Below are 24,922 nucleotides of genomic sequence, written 5' to 3' on the forward strand. Positions count from 1 at the left end.
TGACAATTCAGACATACATTATACATTTTAAAGTAGACGACTTTAAAATGATATTGCCAATATTGTTGAGTTGCGTTCCTGGGACGACTTTACTTATAAGATAGTTCATTCGATTACATGAAATCAACTTTAACGTGAGAATATCCGTCAGAAAAAATCATAACATGTAATTCGTCTTTAAAAAGACAAATACATGCCATGATGACAGTAAAATTCTCCCGTTAGTGATTCCATAGTAAATTATGAGGGAAAAACCAGGAAAAAACCTCATAATACTATCCCGACATGGTAAGTATTTGATCTTGCATTTAGTTTACCTTCAATAAATACCAAATTCCGATTTTATATGTTTGTTATTTAAAAAAAAATATATAAATGATGTATTCTCTATATGTTACTGACTTACCAATACTGGTATTTTCCTTTTAATAACTTCCTCTTTCAATATGGGTAACCAGATCCTACTACATTCTGCCGAGGAATTCGCGACGCAATTGGTCTCATTTAGCATAATTAGAGCCGCTTCTTTGATTTTTCTCTTTTTACCATCAGTTTCTTTTAGGACTATATTTGAATCATTCCATTGAACCCTATGTTCATTATCCCATGCATGTTTACATATTTGAGATCTATCAAATTCTCTATTTTTAATATAGGATTGATGTTCACTTATTCTAACATTTAATGGCCTTGATGTTTCACCTAAATAAAACTGATCGCATTCACAAGGTATTTTATAAATGCAATTCTTTGTCCTTTCTTGTTCATTGTTAGGTTTGGTTTTGGACAAAATAGATCTCAACGTGTTTGTTGTTTTGAATGTTGTTGAAATGTTGAATTTATTTCCTATCCTTTTAAGCTTTTCCGATAATCCTTTTATGTATGGTATTGTTATTTTCCTCGTATTATTCCTTGTATATGCTGTAGGATCTCGTTCTAAGTTGTTTTGTTCTATTCGATCGATTGTTGAAAATTCCTTATTTATAAACGATAAAGGATAATCATTTTTTAATAAAACAGTTGTTAACAAATGTTTCTCCTCCAAGAACGAATTTTCGTTAGAACAAGTAATTTTGGCTCTATCGTATAAGGATTTAATGATTCCCTTTTTAATATTAATATTGTGATTTGATTTGAAATTTAAATATCTGTTGGTGTGTGTTGGTTTTCTATACACCTGAGTTTCGTATCCAGTATCGTTCTTAGAGATTAAAACATCCAGAAAAGGTAATGTGTTATTATATTCCTTTTCCATGGTAAATGTTATTGTCTCTTCTTTATCGTTTATATCATTTAGGAATGTGTCCAACAACTCTGATCCATGAGGCCATATTGAGAATACATCATCTACATATCTCCACCATACTGAGGGTTTTAAATTTTGTTTAGAAATAATATTTGTTTCAAAATCTTCCATAAATATATCGGCTAATAATGGAGATAAACTAGAGCCCATTGCTAGTCCAAAACTTTGTTTATAGAATTCATTATTTAGTTGAAAATATGTATTATCAGTACATACTGTTATTAACTCCATTATAGCTGATATATTTAGTCCTGTTCTAGTTGCCAATGTATCATCACTCTCTAATTTTGTCTTGACTATATTTAAAGTCTTATCTAATGGCACATTCGTAAATAAACTATTTATGTCAAAACTTACTAAAGTATTATTTGAATTAAATTCAATATTTGATAATTTATTTAAAAAATGTTGTGTATTTTTTATAAATGTGTCATTTTTATTTGCAATTGGTTTTAAAATATTTAATAAAAATTTTGATAGTTCACTACAAGGAGAATTCATGGTACTACAAATGGGTCTAAGTGGTATATTCGTTTTATGAACTTTCGGCACTCCATAAAAATGAGGGGTCTTACTATAATGAGGTGCAATCAATCTTCTCTGATAACTGGGTAAACAATCTTTAAACTTGAATAAAGTTCTATATATTTTGTTTTCCAAAGGATTAGATAAGACTTTAAATATAGTCAAGACAAAATTAGAGAGTGATGATACATTGGCAACTAGAACAGGACTAAATATATCAGCTATAATGGAGTTAATAACAGTATGTACTGATAATACATATTTTCAACTAAATAATGAATTCTATAAACAAAGTTTTGGACTAGCAATGGGCTCTAGTTTATCTCCATTATTAGCCGATATATTTATGGAAGATTTTGAAACAAATATTATTTCTAAACAAAATTTAAAACCCTCAGTATGGTGGAGATATGTAGATGATGTATTCTCAATATGGCCTCATGGATCAGAGTTGTTGGACACATTCCTAAATGATATAAACGATAAAGAAGAGACAATAACATTTACCATGGAAAAGGAATATAATAACACATTACCTTTTCTGGATGTTTTAATCTCTAAGAACGATACTGGATACGAAACTCAGGTGTATAGAAAACCAACACACACCAACAGATATTTAAATTTCAAATCAAATCACAATATTAATATTAAAAAGGGAATCATTAAATCCTTATACGATAGAGCCAAAATTACTTGTTCTAACGAAAATTCGTTCTTGGAGGAGAAACATTTGTTAACAACTGTTTTATTAAAAAATGATTATCCTTTATCGTTTATAAATAAGGAATTTTCAACAATCGATCGAATAGAACAAAACAACTTAGAACGAGATCCTACAGCATATACAAGGAATAATACGAGGAAAATAACAATACCATACATAAAAGGATTATCGGAAAAGCTTAAAAGGATAGGAAATAAATTCAACATTTCAACAACATTCAAAACAACAAACACGTTGAGATCTATTTTGTCCAAAACCAAACCTAACAATGAACAAGAAAGGACAAAGAATTGCATTTATAAAATACCTTGTGAATGCGATCAGTTTTATTTAGGTGAAACATCAAGGCCATTAAATGTTAGAATAAGTGAACATCAATCCTATATTAAAAATAGAGAATTTGATAGATCTCAAATATGTAAACATGCATGGGATAATGAACATAGGGTTCAATGGAATGATTCAAATATAGTCCTAAAAGAAACTGATGGTAAAAAGAGAAAAATCAAAGAAGCGGCTCTAATTATGCTAAATGAGACCAATTGCGTCGCGAATTCCTCGGCAGAATGTAGTAGGATCTGGTTACCCATATTGAAAGAGGAAGTTATTAAAAGGAAAATACCAGTATTGGTAAGTCAGTAACATATAGAGAATACATCATTTATATTTTTTTTAAATAACAAACATATAAAATCGGAATTTGGTATTTATTGAAGGTAAACTAAATGCAAGATCAAATACTTACCATGTCGGGATAGTATTATGAGGTTTTTTCCTGGTTTTTCCCTCATAATTTACTATGGAATCACTAACGGGAGAATTTTACTGTCATCATGGCATGTATTTGTCTTTTTAAAGACGAATTACATGTTATGATTTTTTCTGACGGATATTCTCACGTTAAAGTTGATTTCATGTAATCGAATGAACTATCTTATAAGTAAAGTCGTCCCAGGAACGCAACTCAACAATATTGGCAATATCATTTTAAAGTCGTCTACTTTAAAATGTATAATGTATGTCTGAATTGTCAATATAGATGAGTCAGATAAAATTAAATTATTAGAAGAATTTTTCACTAAGTAACAAAAACAAAATTTGTTTAATTTACTAATGTTTGTATTTTGAGAACGATTTCCGAAGTGGAAATTGAAACGTCAATAAATGTATTTTAACCTTTAATTGTGGCTTATTCCCATTTAAATATTAATTAATTTAAAATGCCACAAGAAAATAGCTTCAGAACAATATGGATGGTGAATGGTATAAACACCCCACCAAGTAAATACTGGATTTAACATCAACTTTTATTACTTTGCACCAATAATTATTACGCAATTGAAATGTTTTAAAATTTGAAAAATTATAATGTTTGTTGATATATAGCATAACACCTCCAGTGTATCTACCCGTTGAGTTACAACGAATATGACAATAATTTTTAAGTTTCACTTCAATATCTTCAATATCTGATGTCGTCCTAGTTTCACTCAATAAAATTATTTTGTGGTTATAGCAAGTTATAGATTCTTGGACTTGGCCTCTATTTTTTATAATGCTTTGGGCGTTGAGATAAATTATATCGGAGTTGAAAGGTATATTAGGGTTTCTTCTTCTCATTGCGCCGTCTTCTTTCGAAGGTTGGCGATCCAAATGGCAATTGTAGTTTTGGAAACTGCTGCGCGAAATATCTCTGCGGATGAGCGGTCGAACCATCTCCTCAGGTCTTTCAGCCACGAGTTCTGGCGTCTTCCTACTGATCTTTTGCCCTGTAATTTTCCTTCCAGTATAACTTGAAGTAATTCATATCTTTCGCCTCTCAACACATGACCCAAGTATTGCATTTTCCTCTCTTTGATTATTCTTAGTAATTCTTTTTGTTTACACATGCGACGAAGTACCTCAACATTAGTAACTCTTTGTACCCATGGAATCCTCAACATTCGTCTGTATATATACATCTCAAAGGCATCTATTCTTTTTTCTACTTCAGAGTCCATTGTCCAACTTTCACAGTCATACAGTAAGACAGAAAAAACGTAACATCTGATCATTCGGATTCTAAGCTGTAGACTAAGGTCTGATCTTGTAAAAAATGTTTTCATGCTCATGAATGTTTTCCTTGCTTGTGCGATTCTTGATAGGATTTCTTTTTTTGGATTACACTGACTATTGATATTTGTTCCCAAATATTTTATGGAATTTACCTGTTCTATTATTTGACCCTTGGCATACACCTGTATGTTTATTGGTGTCTTTGAAAATACTAAAGTTTTAGTTTTGGAAACGTTTAGATGTAAACCGAACATTTCGCTGTGGTGAACTACCGCATTTATTATTTTTTGTAGTTCTTGTGCGTTGCTTGCTATTAAGACGGTATCATCAGCATATCTGATGTTGTCTATGCTGATTCCGTTAATTTTAATTCAGCCTTGGACCTCGTCTAATGCTTCTCTGAATATAGACTCCGAATACAAATTAAAGAGTAGCGGTGATAAGACGCAACCCTGTCTCACTCCTCGTCGGATTTGTATGTCTTCGGATGTTGTGTGCTCTATTTCAATTTTGCCGTTTGGTGCCAGTATAGTTCTGAGATAATTCCCAAGTCTTGTTCGTCAACTCCAGTTGTTCTTATATCATATTAGGATTTACAAAGTGTTTTTTTGAATGGATTTCGAAACGATAGTCGGTTTATTATTTATATATCTAATAGTTTTGGTAGTATCACCGTTATCAATCAAAGTTTGTAGTTTATTTTTAATCGCTTTAAAATAGACCTGTTGAGCCTTCGTTTGATCACCAAAAATTTTGATGCTTGGAATAGAAATTAATTGTTTATTCTTAAGAACAAATTTGGCATATTCTTTTGAATTAAGAATAACTTTGAGCGGCCTACTCTTGCTTCCCACATATCTTCCCAAACGAAAATCTTTTAAATTATTTTTGTCAATATTAAAATTATTCAATATTTTCCCAATAGCTGTTGCATCTTCAGAATCACGTTCTACTTGCGTTTTCATTTTTGATTCATTCACGTTATAGACAATTATGTTAGAAGCCCGACTCTGCCTCTCAATCATCTCACATATTATTTCTTCTTTACCTTCCCTAGTGTTAGGGTCATTACTGTCAACAGAATCTGAAATATTTTTTAAATGTTTGATTTCTAACTCCATATGATCAATTTTCGCAACCAAATTAGGAATAAGCTTTATTCCATTCTGACAATCCTCACAATAAAATTTAAGCAATTTCTTACCTTTGAGGTCCATAACTTGTAGTTCTCTGGAATTCAATCCAGAACACTCCCTATGTGTCGACCTGGTGCAGCTATCACAGTTAATATTAACATCTCCAGTTGAATTTTTACAAATAACACACTCCGTTATAAACTTTAATCGTAAGCATGTCAACCAAAACACAAGAGGCATACCATAATTACAAGACAATTAGAAACTAAACACATGCTTATATAAGAAAAATAAACAATTATCACTGGGAATGCTTTTCGAAAAAAATGGAACATGACTTTTAAGGTCTGCGGAGGTAAAGAACGGTGGTAAAGGAACTAAGAGAACCAAAGCTAAAAAAGCTAGAACAAATGACACTAGAACCGGAAACACCAGAAATTACCACAAATGAAGAACTTAATATAAATCTACAGGAAGAACGGAAAATACTTGAAAACCTGAAGAATAGAAAAGAAGCAGGTTAAGACGGGATACCAAACGAATTACAGAAATATTGTGGAGCAGCAATGACAGAACATTTAATAACAGTAATTAATAAACTTATAAAACACAATAAAATACCGGAAGAATGAAGAACGAGCGAACTCATTCTAATATTCAAAAAAGGAGATAACAAAACAGTCAGAAAACTACAGATGTATAAACTTGTTAAATACTACGCTAAAACTTTATACTATAACTAAAATTACATAAGTGCTAATAAGTCAGGGGATAAGTTTAGCAGATGAATAACAGGGTTTTCGTAATGGAAGATCGTGTACAGATGCCATATTCGTTATAAAGCAAATTACTGAGAAATCACTAGAGTATAGTGATTGAAAAGATCGTATACAAATGCCATATTCGTTATAAAGCAAATTACTGAGAAATCACTAGAGTATAATAGACCAGCATTTCTGTGTCTGGTTGACTTAAAGAAAGCGTTTGACAGAGTAAGACTCAAAGATTATAAAAACTATTGAAAACATCTACCAAAACAACAAAATGGAAGTCAGAATAGATGAACAACCTACAGAACCTATCGAAATAGGCAGCGGTATAAGACAAGGGGATTCATTGAGTCCCATGATCTTCAATTTGATTATGGATGAAATCGTCAAAAGTGTTAACAAAGGTAGAGATTACAGAATGGGAAACAAAGAAATCACAATACTCTGTTAGGCAGACGTTGCAATATTGATAGCCCAAGATGAAGATAGTCTGCAAAGACTGGTCCACAGATTTAACACAAGAGCAATCGAATTTAATATGACAATCTCATTTCAGAAACCTAAAACAATAGTAGTCAACAAAGAATCAACCAGATGTAAAATAGAAATTAATGATCAGTATTAAACAAGTAATGAAAATAAAATACCTGGGAATTACACTGTCTAGCTATGGAGACCTGGACAAAGAGGTTACACGTTAACACTGAGATGAAGTCAAAAATTTATAAAGCCAGTGTAAGACCAATATGTCTCAGAAACAAGACCCGACACGGCCACAACGCAAAGGTTACTGGAAACTGCAGAGATGAGAGCACTGAGAAGAATTACAGGAAATACAGTGTAATACAGAAATAACGTACAGTGTATAAATGAATGGATACAAAATAGAAAAAAAAATGGAATAACCACATAAGCAGAATGGAGGAGACCCGTGACGTCAAAATAGAAAGAGATAAGTCGCCAATCGGCAGAAGAAATATCGGATGACCGCGCAAAAGATGGAATAACAACCTTCCATAGAGGTATTAATTCGTCAATGAACAAGCAGAATTGCTTATAAAGAGGAAGAAGAAGAAGAAGAAGAAGAAGATCCGGCAGGAAAAGAATATGTACAGAGCATGAAATCTCACATAACTTTAATAGAGAAAATGCTAATGAAGAGAATACACATATGACCATTATGGAAAATATCTACGTGATATTTGTAGAGTTTAAAGGATAATCATCGTTTCTTTACTTACTCGGTAAGGCGAAACGCGTGCGTCGTTCGCTCACGAGGCTGCGACTGGGCACGGAGTGACGTTTCGTTGCGTTGTTCCGTTCGTCGGCTTCGTGGCTCCAATAAGGCTTGCCTTTCGGATACCCGGCTAGCATTCGTGTGCTTCGTTTCGAGCGTCAACTTACCTCCAGCCTGATTCGATTCGAGGACACTGTCAGGCGGGGAGTTTGACTGGGGCGGTACATCTGTCAAAGAATAACGCAGGTGTCTTAAGGCCAGCTCAGCGAGGACAGAAACCTCGCGTAGAGCAAAAGGGTAAAAGCTGGCTTGATCCTGATCTTCAGTATGCATAGGTACTGCGATCCTTTTGGCTTGAAGAGTTTTCAACAAGAGGTATCAGAAAAGTTACCACAGGGATAACTGGCTTGTGACGGCCAAGCGTTCATAGCGACGTCGCTTTTTGATCCTTCGATGTTGGCTCTTCCTGCCAAGCGTTGGATTGATCAATCATAGACAGGGAACGTGAGCTGGGCTTAGACCGTCGTGAGACAGGTTAGTTTTACCCTACTGATGACTCGTCATTGCGATAGTAATCCTGCTCAGTACGAGAGTAATAGTGCGAAGTATCCGTGGGATTATGCCTGAACGCCTCTAAGACCGTATCCTTTCTAGTCAAAGGTGGCAACGATATCTCTTGGAGTTCCGAGAGTCGAAAGGCTCAAAACAATGTGACTTTACTAGGCAATCGTAGTTCGCTACCATTGTTGCACGAGCCCTTATTTCCGTTGAGATTGTCGGTTTACGGTGGGATCGATCCCTGCCAGTAGATCAGATTTTTAGACGGACGAACATGGGTATTATAATCTTTTCGATGTTGGAACTCGGAATTGTCTAGTCAAGTCGCTAAGGTCCAGTCTGGTCATTTTTGTGTTATAATACTAATGAAGCTTGTTGGAAAGTAGAGGGGATGGCGAATACGGGTTTCATTGAAAAAACAAATATGGCGTCCAAACAAAGGACCATTGGGTATGTAGAGCCTAAACGATTTAACATACAGCAAAGTATGAGGTGTCACTAAAATGATTTATTAAGTAGAATATAATAACATAGAAAAAACATCGCGTCATTGCAAAAAAGCACTATATCGTATATTTGTTGTTTTTTTGGCAGATTTTGATGTTTGACACATTAAATGAACGGGGATTGGAGACTGCTGAATTTTAAGGAGAAAGTAGATATGGCCAAAGAGGCACTATACCGTATCTTCGTTGTTATTAGTCCGATTTTCACGTTTGAGACGTTACATGATAGGAGATTAGACACAGATGAATTTTTAAGAGAAAAATCCAACATGGCGGCATTGCGAAAGGGGCACTGTATCGTATCCATAATCTAGTCTACAACGATTGAGAACAGGTAAGACCTTTTACTTCATGTAAAAAGTCCTTTCAGAACGTTGGTTCCCATCATAGCTATATTAATTTTATTCACTGCTACCCTAAATAACATGCTTGTATCAATGTCATACAAATCTTGCAAGAACTTTAACCCTGAAGTCTTTCTTCATCCGGGACTGCTTTTGCTCGCTATTTTCCCTTGCATAATATTTTGTAGCAATCCATATTTGAGACCTCTCATTAAATGTCCTAAGTAGTCCAGATTTCTCTCCTTGGTGCTTTTTATAATCTCAGTAGTCTTGGTGAGACGTTCTAGTATTGTGCAGTTTCAAATCTTCTCCACCCGAAAAAATTTTAAAATTCTTTTAAATTTAGTTCAGATTTGGTATCATTTTTTACTTTTCTTTATTATTCATCCATGATCAGGTTGAAGGGAATCTCATTGTCTTATCCCATTGTCAGATTTATTTGAGTTAAGTATTTTTTCTTCGACGCTACGTTCATTATATTATTTTGGTAGAGATTTTAGATAATTTTGATTATTCTTAAATGTATCTCTCTTGTCTAAAATAAGTGAATAACATCGTTTAATTTGATCGTGTCAAATGCCTTCTTAAGGTCTACGAAATATAGCTATTCCGGTTTGTTGTATTCTAATGATTTTTTTTTACTTGTCTTATTATAAATACAGCGTCGGTGCATGATCTTCCTTACCATTTTGAAATACAAATGACACCTTGCGCCCACCATAAATAGACAGTTTTACCGTATCCCAAAGATCGTAAACCACAAATTATAAGAGAAATATGGTATTCCACGTTGTTTTGGTTCCAGTCTTTAGATTTTGTCTTTTTCTATTATGTATTTTATATTTCTTTTCGCCAATGAAATATACCGCTTTACGTTTTGTGAGATTCCGGTTTTAGGATGCTTGATCTCCATTGTTTTGGTATTCTGTTTGTTCTATTATTTTTTTTGGCTTTCTTTCTGTCGATTCTCTATTTTCTAATTTTTTTAATGCATCCTTTACCTCTTCCTACTCAATATTTATTTTTCGTTTGTCGTCACCTCTGGTATTCTTCAAACGGACATCAGCTGGTAACTGTCCGGAGGTTTACTCTCCGGACTCTGGAACTCACGTGAGGCATGGTTATGTGTTGCCTGAAGTTAAATCTAATAAAGTATTAAACATCACTCACTTTTAAACAACAACATGTACATTTTTTGCTAACTTCATTTTTTGTAAAGGGTTGTACCCTAATATTTTGGTGGCTCAGGCATGTTAACCTGCTTTTTAACCTGATGATGGAATTATTATTCCGAAAACGTTTGTGTTTTTTGATGTAGCCCTTTTAAGGGTTTTTAAATATACCTACATACAAAGATTAAACCTCTTTTTGGATGTATATATGTGTTGGTTATAACATGATCTATCGTAGTTCTTTGTCTATGAGTGTTATTGAATGTATATTTGTGTTGGTCTATGTGGTCAAAAAATGTGTTGTTTATTCTAAGTTCGTTATTTGTGCATAAGTTTATCATCAGTTTTCCATTTTTGCGTTTAACATTGTCGTTATGTTTTTGCTTAATTCTGGGTATTAGTTGATTGTCTATTCGAGCGTTAAATTTTCCCAATTTCCCTTGGACTTGATCTACTACTTGTTGTAAACGTCATAAAATGTATTCTTATATTGTTGGAGGCTTGTTATTTTCTGGGCCGTATACTCCGATGATGTTCCGGTCTTCCTTCTCCATTGGCTTTACTCGTGTATCTTTAATTTGGATAGTACTATCTTTATTGACAATTACGTAACCAATAAAGGATCTAACTTTCTTTTTGTTGGTATATACGTGTATTTATGTATTTCCTTATGTCTGAAGAAGCCGTTTCTATTGTTCAGGTCGTTTAGTTCACACAGCTCAATTAGTCTTTCTCTATTATTATTTGCCACATCTTTTTCAAAACGGCCTGTTGTGCTACCATTTTACCGTTTCCCTTTTTTCTCATTTAGGTAGCCGCTATTATTATTTCTTGTTTTGGTTTCACTTTTTTGATATTTTCTTATAAGATGTCCATGAACTGGTCCTTTTGTAATATCGGACTGTTATCAGTAGGTCCGTATGCTCCCATTATCACTATTTGCCTGCCATATATTTTCATAATGAGTTTTACAAATCGTTTATAAAGTGATTACCATGATTGTTTTTAACCATTTTTACTCAGTTTTCGCTTAAACTTACAATTGTACCACGCTATCATAACAGGGATTAACGTCGTCGTCCAGTAAGCCGTAACTAACTGCTCCTCCCATTCACTTTGCCATTCTGTAAGCATTATTTTTCTAATGACTTATTTTTATTTTCTAAAAAAATGCATATTTAATGCATATTTTCTAAAAGAAATGCATATTAATGCATATTTTTTACATTTTTTGTATACTTGTCCAAGTCTACTTATAATAATATTTATATAATGCTGTTTATCTATATTGAATTCTGTCTGTTTATGTTTAGAAACTATTTGCTATATCATAGATTGCATTTTAACTATTATAGGTACGTCTTATTTGGTATCTTGCCAATGAATGACCTCCCATTACGTTATTTTATAAAAATTTACATATTACTTTTTGTTTGTAAGAGGACATAGTGCAATAAACGATGACTATTAAAAATTTTGCATTTTTTTCATTTTAAACCCCTTTGCATACTTCTTTTCATCATCATCATTATCCAGATTCAAACGTCCACTGCTGAACATAGATCTCTTCCTCGTGTTTCCAACCCCGTCTATATTGCGTCAATCTCATCCAGTTTTTATTTTGTCTTCTTAAATCGTAAGCTCATTGTGTAGGTGGTCGACCGACGCGTCTCTTGTCTTCCCTTGGTCTCCATTCCAATAACCTCTTTCTCCATCGTTTATCCGTTACTCTAGTTATGTGTCCTGTATATCTTCATTTTAGTCTGGCTATCCTTTTGTTGACGTCAGTCACCTTGGTTCTTCTCCTGGCCCCTTCGTTTTTTATTTTGTCACGTAGAGTTATTTCTAACATGGATCGCTCCATTCTTCTCTGTGTGACTCTCAGTTAGGTAGCAAAGGCTTTTGTTAAAGTAAGTGTTTCTGCTCCGTATGTTACTGGGAGGACGCATTGATAAAATATTTTACTCTCCAAGCATGTGGGCATCTCAGTTTTAAAAGTTTCTCTCAGTTTACCATATGGTACCCTCCCAAGACTGCTTCTTCTCTTCAGTTCATTGATCTGATTATCTCTGCCAATCATAATTTCATGACCTAGGTATTTATGTTTATCTACGAGTTCCACTTCTTGCCCTAAACTACTAAGGTTCTGGTTGGATACCAAATTTGTCATTATTTTTGTTTTCGAGATGTTTGCATTTAAACCTACATTTTCTGTAGCACAACGAGTTCCTGTACCATCTCTCTTGCCATTCCTAAATCCTCAGCAATATTATCGGCGAAACGTAAGTTGTATAGATATTCTCTACCCAATTTTATTTCATTTGTCAGCCAATTCAAATTCTTAAAAGCATGTTTCAGTACAGTATTAAAAAGTTTAGGTTACATTGGGTCTCCTTTCGATTTCTATTAGTATGCAATTTGACAATAGGTATAAATTGTATAATAATTTTGTATACCTACACTCTAGCTCAACTGTAACAAAGGTCGTGTAATAATCGACAAATATTAGCACTAGAGGTTTATTGTCTCCACTACTTTCTCTATGAGGGTTTTTACGCTTTGTAGATTGTCATTAGTTCCGTAACTTTTTTGGTTGATAAGTCTCTAATTTTTTTTTCATTATTTTAACTATTATTCTTGTAAATAACTGATATGTATGGCTGAGAGGCTAATCGGTCTGTAATTCTCTAAATTTGCTTTGTCTCCTGCTTTATGTAATATAATCATAGCAGCTTTGTTCCAGTCTCTTGGAATATTGACGTTGTAAAGGCAGTTATTGAAAAGTAGTTTAATTTTTAAACTACTTTACCTAATAGTCTTATAATTAAAAAATAAAACTACTTTGGAATTTTTGCAATTTAATAAACAAAGTTTTGCATCGTATTAAAAAAATTATTTACAATATAAATCATAACAAAGTTTCATTACGTGTTAATTGAACTCATTGGTTAATTAGCATAATACCCAACATTAACAAAACAATATTTAACTTATATTTACTATTGAACATCTGGTGATTTTACATTATAAGATCCAATGTTGTCAATTTTTACTTTCTTTTGGAACCTTGGTGACAGGTCTCTCCAAATTTCTTCTCTGAGATTTTCTAAAAAAAAATTAAATACCTATCAATTTGGAGTATTTTTGGAGCATGTAGTATTTTTTCTTCACATATAAGTCATTATTAACCACTCATTTTATAATTTTATAATACATTTTTTTCTAAACATTTAGTTTTATGAATACTTACCATTACATCTGTATGCCAAATCCGACCATATGATCATTTGTTGTGAGAAACAAAGAACTCCCAATCTTCCTCCCTTATGCGTTGTATCGAAAAGATTTCCAGAATCAGCTACCATACTCTCTCCGTCAAATATCTTCAACCTAATGAGTCCAATAGCTGGCCTGTGGATTAAGAACCATCTGTACGAAGTCTTCTCTTTCCATCCTACATTTTTGGGATCTTTCCAAAGGAGTCTTACTTGATTAGGAGTATCTCCTGTGTGCCATAGAGAATTTCTAAGTACTTCTCCGGGTCCAGTTTCAGAGTCGATTACTTTAATTTGGATTCCTGGTTCAGCGAACGCTCTGAACGGTTCCGCTTCCCAATAGACCTGAGCGTGTTTCTTCCACATAACGGCGTAGAACTTTCTGTTGCTTTGATAGCTAAAATTTTAATAGTACAATAATATTTGAAAAACAGCTTTATATATATATATATATATATATATATATATATATATATATATATGAAAATTACTGAGTTCTCGGGAAGAACCGCGTTGAGAATTTAAAACTCGACGTTTCGGCACCCATTTTGGAGCCATTATCAAGAGGGATACGGTTCGGTTCGAGTTCGGGGTCTCAATCTGCCTACTCCCCTCACTCGAGACGTACCAGTATCGTGTTCTATATTGCAAGAACTGTCTCTCGGCACTGAGGTCTCAATCTGCCTACTTCCCAGTGTCGAGTGACCTCGACCCCGTCACTCGACACTGGGAAGTAGGCAGATTGAGACCTCAGTGCCGAGAGACAGTTCTTGCAATATAGAACACGATACTGGTACGTCTCGAGTGAGGGGAGTAGGCAGATTGAGACCCCGAACTCGAACCGAACCGTATCCCTCTTGATAATGGCTCCAAAATAGGTGCCGAAACGTCGAGTTTTAAATTCTCAACGCGGTTCTTCCCGAGAACTCAGTAATTTTCATTTATCTGACCGCGGAAACTTATCCGAACATTATATATATATATATATATATATATATATATATATATATATATATATATATATATATATATATATATATATATATATATATATATATATATATATATATATATATATATATATATATATATATATATAAATCTAGAGCTAAAATTAATACTATTACAGAAATTAATATTAAACTCAACAGTCTTCCGGGTTGAATCACGTCGATTATCATTGCGCCGAGCTTTCGACATCCTCTTCGATGTCTTCTTAAGGGCTTCCGAGCCCCCAGATACTACTACACTGATCACTAATCAATGCATTACTGTTAACTGTTACTATTAGTAATGCAATGATTAGTTTAAGGTTATGCTTGATTATGTTTTTTACATGAAATGGGACAATGGGCTTATATGCCTCTGCACATTTATCAAAATTGCTTAGTGTACTGTATATTATAAAGGCTTCGCCCAAATGAAACATATCTACATATCCGCAACAAATGAGGCTATCATCGCTCTTCAGATTGGCATGAATTTGAGAGCTGAAAAATTCAAGATTACAAAAACTGTTTTAAGTGAAGAAAAGAAGATTAGTAAATTTTATTAAAACATCTTTTCGATAAGCAAAATAGATTTTATGGACTTACACCGCTTGATGTCCTTAGAATTGCTTTTGACTTATCTAAAAAACTTAATATACTACTGTTTTGATGCCAACAGGAGAATTGTTGCTAGCCGGACAGTTAAAACGTCACCCTCAGCTTTCAGTACAAAAGCATGAAGCTCAACACAGCGATTGGTTTTAATAGAAATGGTGTTAACCATTTCTATGATCTTTTAAGTGAAGTGATGGACACATTAAGATTTACAGCTGATAATATATATAATTTTGACGAATCGTGAATCAGTACAGTACAGAAACCTAATAACATATTATCTAAGAAAGGTCAGAAACAAGTCGGTCGAATTGTAAGTACTAAAAGAGGTTACAATTTAACTCGGTATCAGCTTCAGAAAATTACATTTCGCCTTTTTTTATTAACTCGTAAACCAATGCCACCTCTTCTAATGAAATGAGCACTTGCTGGTGTTGTAGGCTACACAAATGAGTCTGGTTGGATAGACAAAGACCATTTTCTCATATATCTCGATCATTTTATTAAATTTGCAAAACCTATTTAGGAATATAAAGTTCTTCTAATCTTGGATAGCCATATTAGTTACAGGCAGCTAGAAGATGTTGTAAAAGCTAGAGAAAATGACATAACTCTTTTAACATTACCTCCACACTGCAGTCATCAAATGCAGCCTTTGGATCCTAGCTTTTTTGGGCCACTAAAAAAGCAGTATTCACGTGAATGTAAATATTACCTGACTTTCCATCCTGGAGAAAAAATATTCATATACGAAACGGTGAATTATGCTGCAAAAAAGGATATAAAAAAAGTGGCATATTTTAACAGAGGTATAACAGACCTATAACAGAGATATATTTTTGACGGGACTGACTTTCTGCCTTCAATAATATTTTATACTTCTTCCCAAACTTGCATCTCTTGGAATTTGCCCACGTCAGCATCACCAATCTGAAATAATTCGCCCGAAGTAGATCTGTTGCTCCAAATCAGCAATCTGCAACTTCAACCGACAGATCTGACCATTATTCTTCTCAACCTGACACCTTAATGGTTGATGCAGATATCAATGCTAGTTTTTTCACAGACATACTTCAACTGCTGTCTCCAAAACAAGCCAACATAAGAAATAACACAAAACCAATATTAAAAAGGAGATACCTATAGAAGATTTTGACAAGAACTCCAAATAAAGATGATCTTGAGAAACAAAAAAACAATAGAAAAATTAGAGGTAAGATAACAAAACCAAAACCACGCAAAGAATTGCAGAAACCGCTTTAAATTTTAAAGCTTGTGAAAAAGAAAATCAACCAGTAAAGAATAGCAGTGACAGTAGTGAAGATTAAGATTCAGAATGTATCTATTGCAATGAACCTTATAGTCGGAGCAAGAAGCAAGAGGGCTGGATAAAGTGTCAGCAATGCAATAACTGAGCACATAAGGCATGTGCTGGTGTGAAAGAAGAAAAAGATATGTTTCTATACGCATTGTGCAAATACTAATTACTGATGATCCCATTTGCCCGCATACTGGGGTATACAGGACCGGACTACATTTGCACTTTAAGTTGTAGTTTTTTTTAAACCTGTTACTATATTTAAATTTTTTGTTGAGCAATATAATAAAAAATATTATTCAAAACTATGGTTAGGGTGGTGTTTTCATTACTTATTGACAGATACAAGTAAAAACGTATTAGGTGGTCTTTTTGCCCTGGTCCCCTACTATTTGCTTTTAATGTTCTTATTCAAAGATGCTTAAATATAAAGCAAGACCTTTACGTCCGCTTTGTAGCCTACTAAAAAGCCCACATAATCAACATAAAGTTCATAAGGAGAAAAAAATCAGATATAATTCCATTTTGAGAATTATAACGCTTAAAACTCACCTGAAAATAAAACCAACATAATCATCATCTTCGTCTGAGTCCACAAAGAATGTTCCTTCAAAATCTACTCCAGTAAATTTGTCATGACCAACAGCCAAACCGGGATCACTGTTAACAGTCTGGACAATTTCTGCACCGTGGTTGTAAATTTCCCAAATGGGATCGATTTGAGTTTCGCCGTATGGATCAAGGACTATGGTTTGGTATTTACTGAAGTCGGTTTGGTAAATTAATGAGTTGGTGGGACATACATCAAGTTCATTAATTACGTGATCATCATCGGTGTCGTTATCACATTTGTCGCCATACCCGTTTCCTAAAAAGGTAATTGAAACATCTTGTAAATCAGATAAAATAAAACATGCAATATCGATATTTAAATATCGATAAAAATAACAAAAAATAACAAAAAATAACATAAAAAATAACAAAACGAAAACAAAAACAAGATGGTGAAAAGTATACAATATGCAGACTCTTCAAAGTTAATAATCACAACAAACAAAAAGGAGCAAAACAAAATAAAATTAAGAAAATTAATATAACAAAAAGAAGAATAAAAAAGAATAGTCACAATATACAGTCCTACAGGAAGAAAAATATTTCATTTATTTTAGCACAAAAATTTAAGCTTAGCACAAAAGATTCACAAGAACAAAACAGAAGTAAAAAGGGGACTTGAAACAAAAATGCACAAAAATAAATACTGACGTAAATGTACAACAGTGCCGTACAATCAATCTGTATCTAGTCTACTAGGATAAAGGCTTTTGTTGTACGTGCAAAATTTTGATTAGGCGTAAATCTTTGCCGTCAATACAAGATTCCTTTAATATTTTAATCAGTTTGGGATTGTATACTTTATCAAATGCTTTCTCGAAATCAATAAAGCATACGTAGATATTGTAATTTACATCCTAAACTCTTTGTATCTAAACTTATATAAAAAATTTTTTCTCATGGGTTTCTTACCTTCCAAGCCCGTTTCTAGACCCAAACTGAACAATAATAATCTTTTCCACCAGTTTTCTGTTTCTGGAGAACGAATCACACCAAAAAGAATTTGTACTAGCCAGACTTGTAGGATTTGTTTTACCATTTTTGAAAGCGGGTCAAAAAAATAGGGCTTGAAGATAAGACCAAGTATATGTATATATATATATATATATATATATATATATATATATATATATATATATATATATTGTTATGATGTGTTTTTTGTTTGAATGATGAGCAATGAGTATTTTAATAATATAGGGTTTTTATCGCGGTTCTCAAAGAATTAGCTTGTAAGTACTTTTTTAAATTATCTTTATTATAACTATTATGAAACACACATATATATCTAACCTAGCCAATGTAAATTTAAAATAAACTATCTTTAAATTGATGTTCTTATAAAACTAATTAAATTCTATAGACAATGTTAAATTTAAACAAACTATCTTCAAAATTGAAATTGTTATAACACTAACTAAATTATATTAACAAAATTTTGTACCTTTCTTTCACTGAATGCCTAAATGAACTGTTTTCCACTATATAGATTCTAATCACCACTGAATGTCTTCGTACTTCGGTTATCCTTGTTTTTGGTGAAATTACTTTTTCCAATTATCAGCTTCTACCAATTTAAGATATATTTTTCTTCACCAGCATTTATACACCACCAAGCAAACCAGCAAACACCATTTATATTTATTCTTCTTTTCAATATACCAATATCCAATTATTATAAGTTGATTTATACTAATCTCCAATCATAATATAATTTTAATTCCTTCCAATGTCCATCCAATATTCTTCTAATATACTTTTATAATCTTCAATAATTATTTGTGTATAATTATAAATGTGCATTAAATTATATGCATAATTTTTAATCTTCATTTAACTCACAATATTAAACAATTGGACTATCTCCAACTAACTTTCATATTTCTTACTAAACTTTTCTGACTGACTTCTTGAAAATTCTGAACAATTTACTAACTAAATGTGTCTACTAACTTTCATAATAAACTGGCCTGACTTCTGACTAAAAACTGCTCTCTTGAATCCAAATCACGGGTATTTATATCTTTTTGGATATTCCAGAATCATCTGGTAAGAAACCATGTTCGATCTCGTTCTATTTCTTCGATATGGATGTTCTCGAAAAAATATCTGTTCCATCCACCGACATAATCATTATTCCAGAATGTTCGACCGTAAACAATGGTCACACTCTGCACTCTGGAGAATTCGTTAATGTTCCATTGATAATTTTGTTGACATTTAGGCTTTTCAGATCAGAATATATAATTAAATTAGTAACTTAACATTCTAATTTAATAAAATACACATTTCAAACAATATATTATTATAACCCCACTTTATATTCCTAAAAATTTCCTAAAATGTCACTTGGAGACAGAGTTTGTATAGTTGGTTGCCTAGTCACATGGCTCACTTAAATATATCTACCACATTATAATTACTAAAATACAACTTTTTACAATTATTATATGCTAATTTCTTAAAATGCCCTCACATAAATATATTTTTATAAATTTCTCTAGTATATAACTTATTTAAAATAATCAAATACTTTTTTATATCTAATATTATGTAGTATATAACTTATAAATTATTTTCTATAAACCCCAATTGTCACAATATATATATATATATATATATATATATATATATATATATATATATATATATATATATATATATATATATATATACGAAAAATCCAAGACTAAAGAATTAGACAAAACATTTCAATAAATGAATACAATTTCAAAGTTGTCAAAGAATTCAAGTACTTGGGAGGTATGACAACACCCGAAAATAGTTATGAAAAAGATGTAGCAGCTATAATCATGGCAGAAAATAGAGAGTATTATTCCTTAGCGACGCTACTTAAATCAAAATTGTTTTCAAAGACAGCTAAAACAAAGGTATATAAAACTTTCATTCGCCCCATAATAACGTATGGAAGTGAGACGTAGACACTTAACCAGGGTGAAACAACAAAATTGTTAGTCTTATAACGGAAGACCCCCGAAGGATATTCTTGTAGAGACTGGATAACAGGAGAGTGGCGACGAAGATATAACCAGGAACTCTAAGATAGGCAGAATATGTACTGAGATTTAATTATGAAAAACTACTAAATAAAACCTTCTGGCAAAGGCCCCAAGAAAAAGGTAAAAAGATGAAGTGACGAGTGATATACGTAAGATGTGGGTAAAACAATGAGAGATTTCTGCACAAAAGCGACAAGAGTAGGGGAGAATAGTAAAATCGGCCAAGACTTACTTAAAGGAGCCAAGAAAGAAGAAACGAGACTTGTTAAGAGTTTGAGTTAGTCATCCTCAAATAGTTTCATTATTTCAGCCGGTATGTCATCTGGCCTTAGTGCTTTATTATTCTTGGTCGTTGTATTGCCTGTGGTACCTCGTTGACAGTTATTTCTGGTCCTGAACGTCCAAGAATATATGTTCATGTCTGTTGATCTTCTTCAAATAATTCTTCCATGTATTTCCTCCATATTTCACGTATTTTTCCATTTTGACACAGCTATTATTACTTTACATTACTTCCGTTCCAGGGATCTTTTTTATTCCATTGATGCTGAACTTCTATTGGTTTTTCAAATTTAAATAGTAATAATCTTCTTTATACCTTTCACTTTGCAACCAACCAAGCAGTTTGACTGTTTGTAAACGGTAGTAACATACATTTATCTGTTGGTAAATAAACTAGTGTTTAAGAGGTTAAATAGAGCAATAGCTACAATGAGAATCTATGGCGACACAAACACATTTCCCTTGGAGAAGAGTATTAGGCAAGAAGACAAAATCTCTCCTAACCTAATTCTCTATCTTTTCTCCTTCGTAAGCATGTAGTGGCGTTATGTAATTTGTTTGACTATTTCTGTCCAATGATCTCTTTCCTGTGCTTGTTATTTTGCTGGAGAAGGATGGATGGAGTAGGATGGAGAAGGAGTAACCAGTCATGTCCTTTATTTGGTCCGACCATCGTACTGGAGATCTTCCTCTGGATCTTTTATCCGCTACGTTACCTTCAACTATCATTCGCTCCATACCTACTCTTCTTCTAGTTATGTGTCCAAAATATCTCAGTATATTTTCTACATTCTAGGGTAGACCCACATTTCAAATGCCATTATACGCTTTGGATCGACTTTTTTTTATTATCCAAGTTTCTGAAGCATAGGTGGCGAAATATGTCACTGTTCTTCCACATTTTTGTGAGTTTGGCAATTGTGATGGTGATCTGCCTAAGTAATTCAATTGCCTCACCACTTCGTTACCTGCCATGTTTATTATCTCTTCTTATTTGTTTCTGATTCCATAGATGATCATCACTTTGGTTTTTTGCATATTTATTTTCAAACCATATTCTGTACTCACCGTGCCTAGCCTATTTATAATTTGTTTCAGTTCTTCTGGTGATGACGCCAATATAATAGTGTCATCAGCATAACGTAGGTTTTTGATTTTTCTTCCTCCTATCGTTACTCCACCTTGCCATTCCTCTAATTATACGCCACATTTTATCCCATTTTACGATATCGAAAGCCTTGGAATAGTCAACAAAGCATGAATATGTTTCTATGTTAAACTCTTGAGATTTTTCGATAATTTGACGAATATTAAGAATATGTTCTCTTGTTCCTCTACCTGGGATGAATCCGCACTGGTAAGAGATTTTTTTGTGGTATTTGATGGTGGTGAGTGTGAGTGGTAAGAGAATTGATTTTAGTCTTTCATTGATGATGGTTAGAAGTACTTTGCTCGCATGTGATATCAATGCTACTGTACGATAATTACTGCAATTTGTCGGCGAACCTTTTTTATATATATATGGGAATAAACGTGAGATTAACTGAGTCATTTGGCCACTTTCCGGTATTCCAGATCTCCTTGCAAATTCTAAGCATTACTTCCATCCCTAATTCTCCCATTTCTTTGAGTGTTTCAGACGTTATTCCATCTTCTCCTTCTGCTTTTCTGAATTTTAGCTTTTTAATTGCCGCCTCAATTTCTGATTTCAATATTTGAGGTTCTTTTTCATAACTCCTTTTCTCTGTATTATTTTCTGGGTCGTTGTTAGAGAATAATATTTCGCAATATTGTTTCCACACCTCTGCGATACCGTCTTGGTTTGTTATGATATTTCCACTATTATCTTTGATGATCTGTGTCTGCGGTTTGAATTCTCTCGCTAGATACTTGACTTTTGAGAAAAGTTCTCTAGATTCTTGGCGGTCAGCATGTTCCTCTAGTTAAACACATTATGTTTTTAATATAATTATTTTTGTAACTCCTGCACAAGTGTTTTATAGTTGTATTTATGATGCATATATCTATTTCTTTCTGTTTTGAAATTGATGTGCCGTTTTCGTCTTTTTTCTACAAGATTGAGAGTCTCTTCAGGCATCCAATGTTTTTCCTAGCTGTTTTTTCCTTATGATTAGTATTGTTGATGGCTTTAGTGATCCATCTTTTTGGTTATTCTCCTAAACTATTCACCGCTTTATTACAGAGTGCTATAAAAAACAATAATTGGGAAAATAATAGAGTCAAGATAAATGGGGAGTTCCTGAACAGCTTAAGGTAGGTTTGCAAACAACATGCTACTTATTGCAGACTGAGTAGATTATCCCTGCCAACTTCTTCAATACTTTCAGAGGTCTTGTACACGAGTTGTAGTTGGTCAGCGTTAAAATTATATTTTCCAAAACACAATACATGACAAACCTTGTACTAGCCAAACATATTTTAACTAATGGAACGCAAATTAAACAAATGTTTACCTATAAATCAAGAAAAAGAAAATTTAAAGTCGATATGAAAAGAAGAAAACTAGAGTACTTAGGACATGTGATGATAGGGCAAAAATACTCATTATTGCAACTTATTATGCAAGGCAAAATTCGAGGAAAGCGAAATAAGGGAAGACAAAGAATATTGTGACTTAAGAAATTGAGCGAATGCTTTGAATGCAGTAGTGCTTAGTAATGTAGAGCTTCAGTCAACTGGGTCCGCATAGCCATGATGATTTCCAATCTTCGATAGAAGATGGAACTTAAAGAAGAAGACACCTATAAGTACCTAGGCCACGAAATTAAATTAGGAAGAGACAATCAAACAACAGAGCTAAACAGAAGAATAAAACTAACAAGGGCGGCTTACGGAAGTCTTCAGAGGAGCAGATATTCCCATATACTTGAAAAAGATGGTCTTTGATCAATGTATACTCCCAGTTCTAACGTATGGGGCAGAAACATTGACTTTTACCAGAAAAGTAATCAATGAGATAAAAGTGGCACAGAGAGCAATGGAGAGGTCAATGTTAAATATATCCATCAGAGATATCCAAATAAAATGGTCAGGAGAAAAATTTGTGTTACGGACACAATTAAAAGACATGTGCCCAGAGTCAGAGATGGAAGATGGTAGAAGTAGATGGAAGAAGTAGATACATATCTACTAAGAGAAAAAAGACATATTCTCGAAGACGAGCATACGTAGATTTTGACGAATAATAAATAAATAGCAGGTCGGCTAACAAAATACAAAAATGCTATATAGTTATGTTGAATAATGTAAGAAAATACTTTATTAATGGAAAACGGATACAAAAATGCTTTACCATTTGAGTCCAATTGATCGGGATTGTAGACAAATATACAGTTGTCACGATTATTTGGAATACCATCATCATCGATATCCGTATCGCAAGCGTCTCCTCGTCCATCTCTATCGGTGTCAAGTTGATTTGGATTTGGTATAAGTCTGCAATTGTCATGATTGTCTGGAACACCATCCCTACAAACAATATATTTTTTTTATTTATAAAGCTATACAGGTCATTTAGATCTATGACTAATAATATTATACGTTACTTACTTATCAGTATCTATTGGAGAATCACATACATCACCAACATTATTTTCATCTTTATCTTCTTGACCAGGATTGTATGCACTAGGGCAGTTATCACAAACATCTCCTATGCCGTCACCATCCCTGTCAGCCTGATCTGTATTTGGTATTGTCTTGCAGTTGTCTCGGTCGTTTATAACAGTATCGTCGTCTATGTCCTCGTCACAAGCGTCACCTTTACCATCTCCATCGACATCACTTTGGTCGGGATTCTTAACATATGGACAATTATCACAAAGGTCACCTACTTTATCTCCTCCATCGTAATCAGAATCGGCTTGGTCGGGATTGGCGATAAGAGGGCAGTTGTCCTAAAAAAAAGGTCCAATTATAAAGACAAATATGTTTACATAAAATCTTTTTTTTTCTTTTTTCTCTATAGACAAAAACGAATCTTCATCATTCTGGTTATTTCTCGATTTTAAAAATATATTTGGCTTCTCTGCAAATGGAAAGACCATGTCGACAAAAAAATATAAACGTAGTAAAAAAGAAATCGAAAGTCCTCCGAAAAACTGGTGTGACAGCTAGGACATCAACATCATAAGAGCTGGGATGATAAAATAAACAGGATCATGTCCAATAACAAGAACAAGAAGACAAAAAGTCTTAGTTGACTTGCTGCATTCGTAAACTTTGTAACACACTGCACTACGACCCTCACAATTCTACCCGCTACAACGATATCATCAGCGAATTATTATAGTATTCTCCTTGAACTCTAATGCATTTTAACCTCTGCATTTTAATTTTTGTGGATAGGTCACTCTTATCAAAAGATATCAAATGTTTACCATCAAGTTGATACAAATTTTATTTAAAAAGTTTATTTCGCGCGCATAACTGACATTTAAAATCGCCGATCGCTT

General features: G+C 33.2%; 1 protein-coding gene across 1 annotated transcript in view; it reads right to left on the reverse strand.

Annotated features, from left to right (window-relative positions):
- Window positions 1-13,177: 13,177 nt before the first annotated feature.
- Tsp (Thrombospondin) overlaps window positions 13,178-24,922 on the reverse strand; it is a 103,622-nt gene continuing 91,877 nt past the window's right edge. Inside the window, exons 11-15 of the mRNA XM_072537437.1 lie at window positions 24,018-24,364; window positions 23,761-23,936; window positions 17,086-17,401; window positions 13,587-14,008; window positions 13,178-13,442 (exon numbers count right to left, since the gene is read on the reverse strand). Coding sequence (XP_072393538.1) covers window positions 13,336-13,442; window positions 13,587-14,008; window positions 17,086-17,401; window positions 23,761-23,936; window positions 24,018-24,364 — 1,368 coding nt within the window. The 3' untranslated portion in view covers window positions 13,178-13,335. The remainder of the gene's footprint in view (window positions 13,443-13,586; window positions 14,009-17,085; window positions 17,402-23,760; window positions 23,937-24,017; window positions 24,365-24,922) is intronic.

The sequence above is a fragment of the Diabrotica undecimpunctata genome, chromosome 7 (assembly GCF_040954645.1).
Source record: "Diabrotica undecimpunctata isolate CICGRU chromosome 7, icDiaUnde3, whole genome shotgun sequence".
Lineage (NCBI taxonomy): Eukaryota > Metazoa > Arthropoda > Insecta > Coleoptera > Chrysomelidae > Diabrotica > Diabrotica undecimpunctata.